The sequence below is a fragment of the Eriocheir sinensis genome, chromosome 60 (assembly GCF_024679095.1).
Source record: "Eriocheir sinensis breed Jianghai 21 chromosome 60, ASM2467909v1, whole genome shotgun sequence".
NCBI classification, from domain to species: Eukaryota; Metazoa; Arthropoda; class Malacostraca; order Decapoda; family Varunidae; genus Eriocheir; species Eriocheir sinensis.
In genome coordinates, this window is record NC_066568.1 from 11,224,969 (window position 1) to 11,241,774 (window position 16,806).

General features: G+C 46.2%; 2 protein-coding genes and 1 long non-coding RNA gene across 43 annotated transcripts in view; 1 reads left to right on the plus strand and 2 right to left on the minus strand.

Moving 5' to 3' along the window:
• LOC126985971 (urea transporter 2-like) overlaps positions 1–16,806 on the plus strand; it is a 60,720-nt gene that overhangs the window by 9,490 nt on the left and 34,424 nt on the right. For 6 of the 41 annotated variants that reach the window (XM_050841602.1, XM_050841609.1, XM_050841608.1 and 3 more), the window contains exons 3-9: positions 261–380; positions 1,866–2,023; positions 2,379–2,661; positions 3,555–3,702; positions 4,390–4,574; positions 6,187–6,321; positions 7,039–7,560. In XM_050841602.1, coding sequence (XP_050697559.1) covers positions 261–380; positions 1,866–2,023; positions 2,379–2,661; positions 3,555–3,702; positions 4,390–4,574; positions 6,187–6,321; positions 7,039–7,107 — 1,098 coding nt within the window. In that variant the 3' untranslated portion in view covers positions 7,108–7,560. Of the gene's footprint in view, positions 1–260; positions 381–1,865; positions 2,024–2,378; positions 2,662–3,554; positions 3,703–4,389; positions 4,575–6,186; positions 6,322–7,038; positions 9,831–16,806 lie in introns of those variants that run through there. The other 35 variants (XM_050841606.1, XM_050841610.1, XM_050841611.1 and 32 more) reach the window with 14 other exon arrangements.
• LOC126985970 (cell division cycle and apoptosis regulator protein 1-like) overlaps positions 11,814–16,806 on the minus strand; it is a 32,177-nt gene continuing 27,184 nt past the window's right edge. The window contains 6 exon segments of the mRNA XM_050841587.1: positions 11,814–12,587; positions 12,589–12,614; positions 12,951–13,066; positions 14,967–15,086; positions 15,648–15,764; positions 16,183–16,315. Of these exon segments, the coding sequence (XP_050697544.1) occupies positions 12,467–12,587; positions 12,589–12,614; positions 12,951–13,066; positions 14,967–15,086; positions 15,648–15,764; positions 16,183–16,315 (633 nt within the window). The 3' untranslated portion in view covers positions 11,814–12,466.
• LOC126985975 (uncharacterized) lies at positions 13,075–14,959 on the minus strand. The gene is made up of 3 exons (XR_007739226.1): positions 13,761–14,959; positions 13,458–13,525; positions 13,075–13,390 (listed from the first exon to the last, which is right to left on the minus strand). It is a non-coding gene; the product is annotated as an uncharacterized LOC126985975 (long non-coding RNA).

The window sequence follows — 16,806 nt, forward strand, 5'->3', positions numbered from 1 at the left end:
CGCACGTTTAGCCGAGCCAGACCATATCACGTCCACACTGGCAAGAGGCCACTAAGTCAGACGCATTGTTGCCACTCAGTTTAAAGTAGTACCAGATTACACCAGTAAAAAGTACCAAATGAGAATAAAACGTACCAGATTGAGTAAAAAAGGTCTCCAACTTCTGCTCCTATTAAGCAAAAATGAGTGGCCAAAAGAGAGGTCAGTTTACACCACCACCACCACCACCACCACCACACCTAACACTGTCCCTTCCCCAGGTGGTCTTCGTCAACAACCCGGTCTCTGGTCTCCTGGTTCTCGTGGGTCTCTACCTCGCCGACGTGACTGTGGGCTGCGCGACCATCTTCACATCCCTAGTGGCTGTCTTTGTGGCAAAGGTGGCAGTAGTGGTAGTAGCAGTAGTAGTAGTACCAGTAGCAGTAGTAGTAGTAGTAGTAGTAGTAGCAGTAGTAGTAGTAGTAATAGTGGCGGTGGTGGTGGTGATGGTGGTGGGTGTCTCGTTCGTACGGGTAATAGTGGTGGCAGTGTCTTCGTAGTAGTAGTAATAATAGTAGTAGTAGTAGTAGTAGTAACATCAGTAGTAGTACCAGCAATAGTAGTAGTAGTGTTAATAGAAGGGAATACATATAATGACAAGAGGATGAGGAGAAGGAGGAGGAGGAGAAGGAGAAGGAGGAAGAAGAGGAAGAGAGGGAGGAGGAAAAAGAGAAGGACGAGCAAGGGGAGAACATTTGGACAGAAATGAACTTTTAATCTGAGACAGCGGCAGACCAAGAGGTCCTGGGCGCATATTTCCAAAAGGTGGTTAGGTTTTTCTCCCGCGGAGTTTGGCCCCACCCCCTGCAGTTATGTCACGCGTTGATATCTCCTGATTGGCTGCTGCCTCCCTCCTTCCCCTCTCTGACCCCCCTCCCTGCCTCTCTCTCTCGCTCCCTTCCTCCTCCCGCATATATTGTGCTTTGTGTTTTTTCTGTTACTCGACAAGTAGCTCCTCTTCGTCTTTTTCCTTTTCCTATGACTCTCTCTCTCTCTCTCTCTCTCTCTCTCTCTCTCTCTCTCTCTCTCTCTCTCTCTCTCTCTCTCTCTCTCTCTCTCTCTCTCTCTCTCTCTCTCTCTCTCTCTCTCTCTCTCTCTCTCTCCCCCCATTGTCACGACTACTGTATCTTTGTATGCATGTATGTATATATGTATATATGTATGTTGGGTTTCTTCCAAAAAGGGAGGCAGCTCAAGGGCAAAACACATGAACAGGAGAAAAAAGGCCCGCTAGACGCTGCTCCGAACAAAAGGAAACAAAACGAGAGGCCGGACGAGAGGCCAATTTCGGGAGGAGAGGTGTTATGATACTCTCCTGAAAGAGTTCAAGTCGTAGGCAGCAGGAAATACAGACGAAGGAAGTCTGTTCCAGAGTTTATCAGCGGAAGTAATGAAAGAATGAAGATGGTGGTCAACTCTTGCATAAGGGGCGGAATTTAAGAGATAGAAGACTGATAGCAAGAGGAGGAGAGTTGATGAGACGAGGAGCCTTTGACTCCACTCTGTCCAACCAAGAGAGTTGTGTTTGTGGAGCCCCTCACGAGTGAGATGCATACTCCATACGAGGGCCGACAAGGCCTCTGTATATGGACAGCATCTGAAAGGGGAAAAAGAACTGGCGGAGACGATGCAGAACGCCCAACCTCGAGGAAGCTAATTTAGCAAGAGAGATAAGAGGTTTCCAGTTAACATTTTCGGTTAAGGAAAGACCGAAAATGTTTAGTGTAAAAGAGACAGCTGAATGTTGTCAAGATATGTATGTATGTATGTATGTATGGAGGTGGGTCACTGTCTATGTACCATTTTAATCCCCCCCCTTTCCCCAGGCCGTGCTCGCCCTGCCCAACAGTCAGATGGGTGCGGGACTGCCGGTGTTCAGCGCGGTGCTCGTGGGCTCCGTCACCACCGCCCTCTACCCCGGCACCTTCCACGCCCCCCTCACGCCCGCCACCTGGGCCTACATGGGGCTGGCCGCGGCGCTCAGGTGGGGACACACGCGCACACTCACACATACGCACGTACACGCACACACACACACACACAAACACACACACACACACACACACACACACACACACACACACACACACACACACACATACACACGCAAACTAACACTTCTAACATCATACTTCTCTCGACTACTAACACTACTTCTACCACTACTACTACTACCACCAACACTAGAACCACTACTGCTTCCACCATCACCACCACCACCACCACCACCATCACCACCACCATCACCATCACCACCACCACCACCATCACCACCACCATCACCACCACCATCACCATCACCATCACCACCACCACCATCAACATCACTCTTCTTCCAGCGTCTGCATCTACGCTGGTCTCGGGCACATCCTCGGCGCTCACGACCTCCCCGCCTACACCCTCCCTTTCAACATCGCCACATCCCTCATATTCTTGGGCATGCAGGGGGCTGGGTACGAGGGGAGCGATACTACAACAGCCCCCCCTGACCCCAGCCCCCTCGCCTCCACCGCCCTGCCCCTGGATGCTGGGTTTAATGGGTCGTATGTGGGTCTGTTTGATGTCTTCGGGGCTGTGTCAAGGGAGGAAGGGGGGGAGGAGGAGCTTCTGGAATGGGATAAGGTACGTGAGAGAGAGAGAGAGAGAGAGAGAGAGAGAATCTTGGAATGGGATAAGGTATGTCTGTCTGTCTGTCTGTCTGTGTGTGTCTGTCTGTCTGTAATACTTCCACTCTACAATAGTTTAGTCAGACCCCACTTGGAATATGCGGTACAGTTTTGGTCTCCCCACCATGCAAAGGACATTGCTAAATTAGAAGGTGTTCAGCGTCGGGCAACAAAAATGATCCCTTCCTTGCGCAACAAATCTTACGAAGAAAGGCTTTCCACCCTTAACGTGTTCTCTCTTGAGAAACATCGCCTCCGAGGAAAACTGATCGAATGTTTTAAAATACTTAATGGTTTCACGAATGTAGACAGATCAACATTGTTTATGATCGATGACACTTTGCGTACGAGGAAAAATGGCGTAAAACTCAAATGTAGACAAGTAAATTCAGACTGCACCAAATTTTTCTTCAACAACGTTGTAGTGCGAGAATGGAATAAGCTCCCACCGTCAGTGGTCCAGTGTAACATGATTGACTTCTTCAAAATCAAGCTCGACCGTCACTTCCATCAACTTAATATCAACTAGAGTTGAAATGCATCGTTTTGGAGCCTTCTGATTAATGTAGAATCACATAGGTTTAAGGACAGACCACCTAGTCTGAACCATGGGGTCTGTGTGGTCTGATTTTTTATGTAAATCTATGTAATTCTGTCTGTCTGTCTGTCTGTCTGTGTGTGTGTGTGTCTGTGTGTGCGTCCGTGCGTGCGTGCGTGCGTGCGTGCGTGCGTGTGTGTGTGTGTGTGTGTGTGTGTGTGTGAAGAACATAATAAGTCTGCAAGAGGTCGGTGCGTGTGTGTGAGCTTGCGTATATGTCAGCAGGTGTGTCAAGCAGGTTGTGTCGGCAGGTGTGGCTGGGGGCGCTGCTGTCGGCGGGTCAGGTGTGGGCGGTGAAGAGTGTGTGCTGCTCCGGGCTGGTGCTGCTGGCCATGCTGCTGTGCTCGCCGCTGCTGACCGCCGTGTGCTGTGTGGGCGGCACGCTGGGCTCACTGACGGGTGGGTAGTAGTAGTAGTAGTAGTAGTAGTAGTAGTGATGCTGGTAGGAGGAAGAGGAAGAGAAGGAGGAGGAGGACGAGAATGATGATGATGATGATGATGAGGAGGAGGAGGAGGAGTAAGAGGAAGAGGAAGAGGAGTGAGTTGCTGACAGGCTGACTGACTGAAGGAATGTATGAGAGAAGGAATGAATGGCTGACTGATTGGTTGACTGACTGGCTGGCTGACTGACTGATCAACCTACTAACTGAATAGATGATTGACCTGATCTACCTATCCATCTATTTATTTATGTATGTGCATCTACTACCTCTCTATCTTCCAACCTACCTACCTATCTACCTATTTGTCTATGAATCTACCTTTCTATGTATCAGTATATGTGTGAATCTACCTACCTACCTATCACTTTTTTCTATCTTTCTCTTTGTCGACCTACTTACCTATACATCTGTTCATCAATCTACCTTTCTTTGCATCTGTTTATCATCATCTATTCATCCATCTATCTACCTACCTACCTATCACTTTTTCTATATTTTTCTTTGTCTACCTACTTACCTATATCTGTCCATTAATCTACCTTTCTTTGCATCTGTTTATCATCATCTATTCGTCCATCTATCTATCTATCTACCTACCTATCCATCCCTCTATCAGTGGTGTGCGTCTTCTCCCTCCCCGCAGCGCTGGTGGTGTCCTCGCCTCCCCACGACCTGATCTACTCGGGCGTGTGGGGGTACAACGGGTTTCTGGCGGCCGGGGCGATGGTGTTCTTCGTGGTTCCCGGCCCTCGCGTTGTGCTGCTGGCGGTGCTCAACGCTGTGCTGGCCACCTTCACGCAGGCTGCCATCACCCCCGTCTTTGCGCAGGTCAGTAATGCGATGGATGAAGGGAAAGAAGGGAGGTATTTAGGTTGGTATTCCCAGACGCATTTGTTTTTCTTTCCACCCTTCCGCCTCTCATGTCAGTAATTTCAAAAGGCCGAAAAGGAGATCAGTTGAGTTCTAATGAGTTCTCTTTTTAGGGTCATGATACAGAAGAAGGGTCAAATTACCTCCATGGGTAGGTAGTTTGATGAGCCTAGTGATGGGTTGACAAGGCCTTTGCAACATGAACGTGAAAACCGCTCATGAGAACCCGACTAATCTCCTGTGTGGCTTTTCGGCTCTCGTAACAAATGTTTCCAAAGGGTTCTCATGAGCGGCTGTCAAACCATCACTAGGCTCATCAAACTACCTACTCATGGAAATACTGACACATACTCCATGAAAGCCTTGTCGAATGTGGGTGGGTGAGCCCCGAAGTGTTTTTATTTATTTTGTATTTTTTTTTACCGCAAAGAAACAGTTCAGGGGGAAAAAAATGAAGACAGAAAAGCCTGCTAATGACTGCTCCAATAAAAATAAGTGTAGTGGAGTTGATTGAGAATATGGACTTAGGATCTTACGTGTACCTGATATTCGCTGTTACTAATACTTATACCAATACCAATATGAATGCTAATACAACCACCACCAACAACAACAACAATCTCTACCCACTGTCATACATAATGGCCTCCCAACACCTCACTAATACTAATACCAAACTCAGCTCCTCATTGGTCAGGACGCGCACACACCCCTCGCTGGTACTCTCAAAGTCTGTCCTCTCTCTGGTTAGGTCGCTCGTCACGTCGTCGGGGGCGTAGGTAAGAAGGGCCGATGTTCCCCCTGACACACGTGAGACCTAAACTGGGTGCGCTATGTTAATACGTCTCCAATCACCCCGCTAAGTGGATACAGGTGAATGTAATGAAGGTAGAGAGTGTTACCCGCATAAAAAACGATACGGGCTATACAGTGATTATAATTATAAGAACATAAGAGCTTAAGGAGTCTGCAAGAGTCCGGTTGGTCTATACAAGGCAGCTCCTGTAAGCTTAACCCCACCTTACCTCACTATCCATGAATTTATCCAACCTCTTCTTAAATATATCTATCGTATTGGCACTCGCAACATGACTGCTAAGTCTGTTCCACCCATCCACCACTCTGAGGGCAAATGAATTCTTGCCTATGTCCTTGTTGATTCTGAATTTGTCTAACTTTAAATCCACTGCTACGAGTCCTACCCGGTTATTTTACAACCAAAACCGGATAAACATCCTCTTAATAAAGCCCGTCATCCATTGACAAACTTCGATCAAGTCTCCTCGCAATATTCGCCTTTCTACTGAATGCAGATTTAAATGTTTCATTATATCATAATATGGCAAGTTTCTCACTCCTTGAATCATTTTTGTCATCCTCCTCTGAACAGATTCTAACATCATATCCATTCTATAGTAGGATTACCAGAACTGGATACTACTGCTACTACTGCTGCTGCCACTACTACTACTACTACTACTACTACTATACTACTACTACTACTACTACTATACTACTACTACTACTACTACTACTACTACTACTACTACTACTACTACTACCACCACAGAACAACGTGCCAGTGTTCACCTTCCCCTTCTGCCTCGCCTCCCTCCTCCTGCTCGCCGCCGCCGCCTCCTCCTCCGCCTTCGCCCGTGTGACCTCGCCGACCTTCCCAGAGATGCACCTTTATAAGTATAGACAGGTAAGGGGGGGGTAGGGGGGAGGGGGGGTTGTGGGTTGTTCTCTCCCACTTTCTCTGCTTCTGTCTTGCTGTTTGTCTCTCTTGTTCTCGTTTGTTTGTTTGCTCTTTCTCGCTTGCTTGCTTTCTCTCTCTCTCTCTCTCTCTCTCTCTCTCTCTCTCTCTCTCTCTCTCTCTCTCTCTCTCTCTCTCTCGTCCACACAACGAAGACCATAATCGTTGATTGTGAGGTTATGAAATTAAGAAGAATTACGATTTTGTGGCAGAAAACCGCTTTCGTCACCTCTGGGACTGAGAACAGAATTGCCTCCAGAACGCCGAGCGGGCAGGGAGAGTCGAACGAACAGAAAGCGCACACACACACACACACACACGACGGCGAGGAATTGTGATGTAAAGTCGTGTGTGTGTGTGTGTGTGTGTGTGTGTATGTTACGGAGGATGCGAGGCTCAGGGGTCCGTTACAAGGATGTTTAGCGTCACTTAGAACACCTCCCTGTCCCCTTCCCGCTTCATCTCTCTCTCTCTCTCTCTCTCTCTCTCTCTCTCTCTCTCTCTCTCTCTCTCTCTCTCTCTCTCATTATTATTAGTAGTAGTAGTATTTTTATTTTTATTTTTATTTTTAGTATTAGTATTAGTAATAGTATTAGTATTTTTATTACTTTTATTATTTTTATTATTATTATTATTATTATTATTATTATTACTATCATTCCCCAGAAGGCCGCCTCGATGGTAGAGAAGAAAGAAGAAAAAGAAGACACGGCAAGCGGTGGGTGCGTAGCTTGACACACACACACACCTCCAGCTCGTCTCCACACATGATGCACGCCGTACTCTCGTTGTTAAATCTTTTCCTATCTCAGCCTCATGTTATTTGTTCTGCAGTTGAAGAGGATGGCCGTTACAAAGGCTATAGTTACTAACAAAAGGTGTGACCACCAGACAGACAGACAGACCAAGGACGAGGAAAAATTTGACAACAGCAAAACGAACTGAAGTACGTTATTTAGGTGTGTAGGGATTGTCAGGCCACCACCGCCCTTCCTTCACCACCACCACCACCGCGGCGAGGAGGTTGTCAAGCCACCACCGCCCTTCCTTCACCACCATCGCCACCACCGCGGCGAGGAGGTTGTCAAGCCACCACCGCCCTTCCTTCACCACCACCACCGCGGCGAGGAGGTTGTCAAGCCACCACCGCCCTTCCTTCACCACCATCACCACCACCGCGGCGAGGAGGTTGTCAAGCCACCACCGCCCTTCCTTCACCACCATCGCCACCACCGCGGCGAGGAGGTTGTCAAGCCACCACCGCCCTTCCTTCACCACCACCACCGCAGCGAGGAGGTTGTCAGGCCACCACCATCACCACCACCAGCGGCATGGTGGCTGCAGGGATGGGGGTGAGTCCTCAGTCAGAATATGCCCTCATTTAAATCTCATATATTACTTTACTTCTCTAGGTTCACCAGCACATCATATATACTGCATGGTAATTCTTTACAAGAAGTCCGCCTCACCCTCCGCCACTCCAGCCCCCTACCCCTGGGGACCTATGGGGAACCAGGGTTTTAGGGGAAAGGCAAAATCACTGAAAAATGGGCTTCCAATATTTCCCTAGAAAAATCCCTAAAGTAGGGAAAATTCTCTAGTCTCGAAAGTAAGTGAAGTCCGTAACGCATACTCTTGTAATCTATTCCAATATAACCTAGCAGCCACAGCAGCCGGTCTGTTGACGAGTGTCGGGCATATAATTAGATGCCCAGCGTAGTGGCCGCCGCCGCCCCACTCCGTCCCGCGTTGTGTACCTGCGTAATTTTTGATGGCCCACACTGCATGTCAAATATATTTAAACTATTCCTACCGAACTTTATAACCTAACTGCTAATGTGGGGGGGCTTCGCCCCCTCGACCCCCCTCCTAACCAGGACCCACCCCATATTCCTATTGACCTTTCCCACACTCTTATAAACACTTCCTACGACGTTTCATCGTTACGACGCAGTCCCAATAAACGATTCTATAATTCTTTTTTCGACTTCTAACATTTGCTTCGTAAATACGAACTTCGGGCAGTAATTAGTTTATTGACCGGGGCGGAAAATACTCAGAGAAAGGACAATATGAGCGTAGCTCACTTCCTTTATATCACAACTAGGTAAATACAGGGAAGGGGAAAGAGAGGAGAGGGACAGAGTGAGTGATAAAAAAATGCAGATAGAGAATGTAAGAAGGGAGAACAAGGAAAAGGAGTGGAGGAAACAGGGAGAGATAGAGAGGATGCAAACAAGAAGAAAGGAGACGGGTGTGGGGAGGGAGGGGCAGTAGGGAGAGTCATGTCAGAGCTTCTGTCAGCACATGACCTGACTCTCACTTTTGCCTCTCCCTCCCCTCACCCTTCCCATATCCTCTCCTGTGTGTGTGTATTTACCTAGTTGTAGTTTTACAGCACCTGGGCTTACGCTTGTGTGGTCCCGTTTTAATGAAGAAATTTTCTATTCACTTTTTCTATTACTCTCTTGGTCCCACACGTCCTCTGCGTGCATCGAAACACACAAGAAATTAATCACAACAAAGAGAGGGTATTCCCCGGCTGCCTGGGACTGAACCCGAGACCAGCGTGACAGGAGAGCCACTCCTCCCCGAGTCGGCCAAAGAGGTACCCCGCTGGCTCAGTGGGTTATGGGAGGCTCGTTCATCAGGCATAGTCGCCGCACTACACCGTGTCCGTATCTTTATTTGTCCAACTTTTCCTTAAAGCTTTGCACACACTTTGCTGATACTACATCTTCACTTAGTCTGTTCCAAACCTCTATATTTCTTTGCGGGCCATACTCCATTTCCAAATCTTGTTCAGGTCTTCTTGCAGAATTTCAGTCTTACTGTTTCTTATATATCTTAAGAGTTTTGCATCATCTGCAAACAGGCTCATATAACTGTTAACTCCCTCTGGCATATCATTTACATATACTAGGAAAAGTACTGGTGTCAATACCGATCCCTGAGGCACTCCACTCTCTACAATTCTCCATTCCGATTTAATTTCCTTTACCACTGTTCTCATCTCTCTTCCCATTAAGTAGCTTTCCATCCTGGCCCGAATTCATCAATCTTACCAGCCACACCTCCGGTATCTCTCACATTTACCGGAGCGCTACCAGAGCTGCGGCATCTTTCAGACATGGGATTCATCAACGGTATGGTAATGCTCCAGTAACTCGCACCCTAGCAACGATTGGTTGGGCTGGATAGCCAATTACGTGCGACCTTTAATGCTGTATTTCAGCTTTCACGTGTCGTTTGTTTACCAATACACAGACTTAAAAATCAAGACGTGTATTGTACAGGCGTAAATACTGCCTTAAAACAAATAATTAGCATTTTAATCCCTCAATTAGATGTGTTTTTTACGTATGAATGCACGTTACAGGTAACTCGATTTACGCGAGTTTGGTTTACGCGTTTTTTAAATAATGCAGGGTTCAAAATACAAAGAAATGTTTAAATTACACGTTTTTTTCACTTATACACGATATTTTATGGATTGGCCACCAGATATCTCACGCAACTGGACTCGCATGGCGCCGCGGCCACACAGCTGAGCTCAGTTCTTCCTGCGCACCACTTGAACAACAATACAGTACCCACGCTGCCATGCTACTCAACAATAGGGGTGGACAGATACTGGTACCAGTACCAGTACTAACGGTACCAGCTATACGGTACAGTACCGATACCAATACTAGCCAGTCGCTCATGCTGTCCCTCATTTCTTCCTCATACGAGTGAGGCTGAGACTGAGTGGATATCTCGGCGATATGGATATTCTCTCTCTCTCTCTCTCTCTCTCTCTCTCGCCGCCACTTGAACAACAATACAGTACCCACGCTGCCACGCTACTCAACAATAGGGGTGGGCAGGTACCGGTACTAACAGTACCAGCTATACGGTATGGTACCGGTACCAGACTGCTTGGTACCCGTACCAATACTAGCCAGTCGGTCATGGTGTCCCTCATTTCTTCCTCACACGAGTGAGGCTGAGACTGAGTGCCTGAGTGGATATCTCGGCGATATGGATATGGATATTCTTTCTCTCTCTCTCTCTCTCTCTCTCTCTCTCCACTGAATGAAGTGAATATTTATTTTTCCCAATTGTCCAGAATTCCGGACAACGATAGTAATAATGACATATCAAGTATAATGCAGGCCATCCTACCTGTTACCCCTTCGGGGAAACTCAACAGAACTACAGGAGAGGATGTCCACCGCTATGCCACCACTGTCATGCCCCGGGAGCTTATTTTCTCTTTTTATATTTTCCTACACGTCCTTTGCGTGTATCGAAACACACGAGAAATTAATCAAGACAATGTGAGGGTATTCCCCGGCTGCCTGGGATTGAACCCGCGACTAGCATAACGGGAGAGCCACTCCTTACCGAGTCGGCTAAAGAGGTACCCCCACTGGCTAAGTGGGTTATGGGAGGCTCGTTCATCAGGCAAAGTCGCTGCACTACACCGGAACTTCGAGACCGGACTTATGAGGAGAGACTCTCAGTAGCATGGGGCTCACAACCCTGGAGAAAAGAAGAGAAAGAGGAGATCTGATATAAGAGTACAGGGTGGCAGAGTGGAGCATTTGGACAGAGAGGACCTGTGTGTGTGGAACGAGAGAGAAACAAGAGGACATGGAAAGAAGTTGAGGGTGACCATGTGTAGGAAAGATGTGAAAAAGTTTAGCTTCCCAAACAGAAGCATTAAGCTAAGGAATAGGCTGGAGGAGAAGGTAGTTTGTACAAGAAACATTCATGATTTTAAAGAAAAGTTGGATAAGAATGGATATGGAGATGGGACAAAACGAGCATAGTTCTTTTCCCGTATGTCACAGCTAGGTAAACACACACACACACACACACACACACACACACACACACACACACACACACACACTCTCTCTCTCTCTCACCTATCACAATGGTCTTATTAATAAACACCTTATGCACACACACAAACACTGCTTTCCCATCTGTTGTCTCAGCACAATCCAACACTTGATGAATGACTGAATCAAATCTCTCTTCGTGAACATGCAGCCTTCATGGTGTGCTGCACTGCTTCATTTCGTCCTCTCTTTACACCAAGGTCATCATCTTCCACATGAATATTTAGATTTTAGAGGAGAAAATTCACCTAGACAAAAATAACTGAAATCTGAGTGTCTGCAATTTTAAGAGCCCAAGCCACCCATACAACCTTTCAGAGCCCAAGCCACCCATACAACCTTTCTTACTTCAAATCAAACACATTACACTTACTTAACCGACACAATAATTGAAACATGTATGACTGGTAATTTTTACATACAGATGCTGCAATTAGAGTCTGCCATCCATGTTGTTACTCTAATTTCTTCTGATCTCCATCCACCCAGGGCATCTTCCACACAACTCATTTATAACTGGAGTAAATTCACACACTAAAACAAAGTGACTTCCTGACAAGCCAAGTTTTTATTTTATATAGCCTCTCATCACTCTGACCTTTTCATTCTGTTTTGTGTCCCCATCAAAAGCATCTTCCACATAACATAACTCACTGGGGAGACTTCACAGACACAAGAATAACAGAACCACAAAAGTCTTGTAGTTTTCCTCACAGACGCTGCCTATTTGAGAGTCCAGGCAACAAGCTCTGCTCTCTCTTTTGTTCCCACCAAGAGCATCCTCCACACAAATCACTTCACTGGAGCATTTACACACGAGACACAACAACTGAACCTTGAAAGTCCGTCAGTTTTTCCACACAGACAGCACAGGCTTTAGTGTCTGCAGGACAAGGTAAAAATGTGTGCATAGTGACCAACACAGGAGTAACTGAAGAATGTCATCTGGCAGTTTTCTACAAAGTGGTTGTGTATACGAGGAGTCCAAGTGGTGAGATACAAGCAGGTGCACAGCGACCGTGAGCCAGCTACTCGCCAAAGGGATCTCCTATCAACTTACTGTCATGTATTTACACTGACATAATAATTGGTGAACCATGAAGGTCTGGCAGTTTCTTTCGGACGCAACATTGTCCAAGAGTCCGAGCGTTGAGATACAAGTGTGTGCACAGCGGCCGTGAGTCAGTCAGTCGGTGCGATACTCACTCGAAGGTTCCATTTTCCAAGTGCTCCATCTTGACCTTGCCGTCTTTGATGCTAAGGTCATCTTCCTCTAGGTCAACACCAGCCACCAGAGGGCGGATGACCAACTTGATTTGGTTGGCTTCGCTGGTATACGTTGTTGTCCTCCTGTTCAGGCAAGTTACCTTGGATTAGCCTACACTGTTAGTTTCTCTCATGTAGTGGCTATATAGCCCTTGCTTGGTCTGTCCTCTTGACAGTAAATAAAATACACTGGACCTTCAGTTTTTTGGACTAAACAAGGGTAAGGGCCATCCAAAAAGCAGCAAAATACATGTACTTATAGGCAGTCTATTCCATGTATGTTATCATTATCATTACCACAGCTGGCAGGGGAAGGGAACATCATTGAAAGAAGAAAAGAAGGTTTAGTAAAAAGCAGATTACAATGAAATTACAGCAATAAAACCTGACACCGTTTTCGCCAGTAAAAGTTACACTCACGATGGCTTTCTGGAGCTCCTCGTCAAGTGTCTTTATGGTGGTGTTGGCGGCCTTCAACTCCTTGGTCAGTTTGCTGATCCTTTCTGAAGCCTTTTTGGACTCATCTTTACTGTTCACTGCAAAAGTCAAGCACCTTAGTGGGGGGGTTCACCAGTCTATACGCACTACTCCAAACAGTACTCATAGCAGGAAGTCCTAGTGCTGTGGAAAACTAGGCGGCAAAAAAAATCCACTGCATTCAAAATAAAGATTGATAAACATTTTATACTTTGTTATCAGTTAATTTTCACACCTGAGGGAGACTGAGCCACTAAGGGTTGAGCCATTTTGGGGGTCGACCCACTCTTAGGGTTGAGCTATTCTTAGGCCAACTCAATCTTAGGGCTGAGCCATTCTTAGGGCCAACCCACTCTTAGGGCTGAGCCATTCTTAGGGCCAACCTACTCTTAGGGCTGAGCCATTCTTAGGCCAACTCAATCTTAGGGCTGAGCCATTCTTAGGGCCAACCCACTCTTAGGGCTGAGCCATTCTTAGGGCCAACCCACTCTTAGGGCTGAGCCATTCTTAGGGCCAACCTACTCTTAGGGCTGAGCCATTCTTAGGCCAACTCAATCTTAGGGCTGAGCCATTCTTAGGGCCAACCCACTCTTAGGGCTGAGCCATTCTTAGGGCCAACCCACTCTTAGGGCTGAGCCATTCTTAGGGCCAACCCACTCTTAGGGCTGAGCCATTCTTAGGGCAACCCACTCTTAGGGTTGAGCTATTCTTAGGGCAACTCAATCTTAGGGCTAAGCCATTCTTAGGGCCAACCCACTCTTAGGGCTGAGCCATTCTTAGGGCCAACCTACTCTTCGGGCTGAGCCATTCTTAGGGCAACCCACTCTTCGGGCTGAGCCATTCTTAGGCCAATGCACTCTTAGGGCTGAGGAACTCTTACGGATGAGGAATTCTTAGGGCTGAAGCATTCTTAGGGCTGAGGAACTCTTAGGGCTGAAGCACTCTTAGGGCTGAAGCACTCTTAGGGCTGAACCATTTTTAGGCCAACCCACTCTGGGGCTGAGCCACTCTTAGGGCTGAGGTACTCTTAGGGCAATGCCCAGACACCAGTAGTGTCACTGGAAGCACCAAACCAACTCTTGATAAAGGTCAGGGTTTGTACACAGCACCCAATACTAAAGAGATTCCCTGTATAGCTTCCTCAAATTTCCTATCTGTACTTAAACATTAAGCAAAAAATATTCCTTGTTTTCAGTGTTTGGTTCAGGTGTTTACAAAGTGGAACTGGCCCTTAGCAGGAAGCATTGATGGAGACAGGTAGAGGACAGTCACTGAATGTCCAACCTCATGAAAAAAAAATGAGAAAAATGGTAAAGCACAAATGATAATGAAGATAATGGTAAAAAATGAGAAAAATGGTAAAGCACAAATGATAATGACCTCAGGAGTAGTTTCTTCAGCCTAATGGGTATACTAATCAGTATGATGTGCATGGTCAGGTAAACACACATTTTTATGGGTGTTGCAAAGAATCCTATTCATCAGTCCTTAAGAGTAAAGTTTACAACATTAAATCATTAAAAAAAACAGAGATGGTGAATAGAAATGAGAGGCAGGGGTGGAAAGATTGCCCAATCTCAAATAATGAACAGGACGGAGAGGCAGGGGTGGAAAGATTGCCTTCAGTCTCAAATAATGAACAGGATGGAGAGGCAGGGGTGGAAAGATTGCCTTCAGTCTCAAATAATGAACAGGATGGAGAGGCAGGGGTGGAAAGATTGCCTTCAGTCTCAAATAACGAACAGGATGGAGAGGCAGGGGTGAAAAGATTGCCTACACTCCTACATATCCATCTATCCTGCTATATACCCCACTTTACTTGCTTATAGTTTTTCTTGTTCTCTACTAAGACATATGATTAATAAAATACATGCTACATTCTCGTCCTTGCCTCTGCACTCCCATCATCCTCTCCTGAGCTCTCCCTATGGCCACCGAGCCACCCATTGAATTACTTACTTAGTTCCTTCTGCAGCTCCTTCAGCTTCTCCTCTGTGTTGCTGCGAGTGTTGTCTGACTTTTCAAGCTGCTGCATCAGTTTACTTATGTCCACCAGTGATCCACCATACCTCACCACACCTATGGGGGGTAAGGGGAGAGGGACTTCAGTTACTGCTAGATAAAAAGCAATAGGCCTATAATGATATTAGGCTTCTAGTGCCCATATTTCTATAATGATTTCTACATATGCTCATGGAAAAGTGTAAGTTTCTAAGAGGTCTGTGTTCACAAACATTTCATCTACTTGTTGCCCCTATTGGAAAAACTTTTCTGTCAAGCTGTTGGGGGTTTCATGGACAGCTTAATGAGCCATGAGGTAGTTTTACAAAGCTTCTGCAGCATGACTAAGATCACTTCCATGAGAAAATGACTCGTCTCCGCTGTGGTCTTAAGAATGATGAACCTTAGAACTCCGAGAAGCAATGTGACCAGTCCTTACGTGTCTCTATACACGGCTGCATCTTTTTCAACCTTTTTAACAGTAAAGGAGTCCGTTCAAGGGCAAAAAAAAATGACTAGTTTGGTTGATACTCCCCAGTGACTAAAGGACCTCTCACCATCATCTGTCTCCCTCACCAACCATAACTAACTTGTGCATGTAATAGGAAGAGGTTAGGCACAACCCTGAAGTGACCCAACCTGTAAATGAGATGATAGGCTCCTCCTTGGTGCGTGCTCCCTTGCGGGTCATCATCCTGCTCTCGCTGGGACTCGGCGAAACACAGTCGGCAAACAGCGGCATGATTGTGTTGTTACCTGTGGGGGCAAAGTGGAGGAGATGAAGGGCATGTGTGTGTGTCCTGCAGTCTATAAACTATCTACCTATACATGCATCTATTTATCTATATGTCATTGTCTCATCTACTACTCACCCATCCATCAATCCATCTACTACTAATTCATCTATCTACTCATCTTTCAATCTATCTATTCATCTATTGCTCATCTATCCATTTATCTATCCATCTACTACTAATTAATCTATTTATCTATCTATGTTTGTCTTTCTAATCATCTATCCTTCTATTCATCTACTCATCTATCTATCTATTCTTCTGCCACTCCATTTATCTATCCCAAAATGTGCACCACTGAATGAATATAATCTCTTCCTATCCATCAACTACTAATTCATCTGTGTCTCTCTAGCCACCACCCTGTGCCTCCCACCTACCCATGGCCAGGTACTCCAGGTCCAGGGTGGGCAGGGGCTCGCGTGGCTTGTCCTTGTCTTCAGCCGAGATGTCCGTCAGCTTCCGGTAATGCAGCACATCTCTTGACATCACCTTGGACGTGAGCTTCTTTTGCTGCAGAGTGACAGGGACAGATTTGTTTATCAGCAAGGGAGGCAGTTCAAGGGCAATAAACAAAAAAGCAACACAAAAAAAGGCTGCTAGATGCTTCTCCAACAAAAGAAAATAGAATGAGAGGCCAAAAGAGATGTCAATTTCAGGTGGAGAGGCATTTTGATATTGTTACTTTTGTTACTTTTTGCATATCAGCAAAAGAAAGTTGTCTTTTTTATGGCATTAGTAGTTATTATTATTAGTAGTAGTACTTTTATTATTACTATTATGAAACACAGAGCAATGGGTGGTGCCTGAGAAGAATGAATACCATTGCTAGACGTATTCCACCCCTCACATCAACTGTTTTCAAAGGCCTAAGGAGATCAGTCAGGGTCTAATGAGTGTTTTTTACATTCATGGTATAGAAGAAGGGTCAAACTACCACCAGGGTCATAGAACTACCCCTGAAAATGCCTGAAACTCCTACGAAAGCCTTGTCAAATATGTGT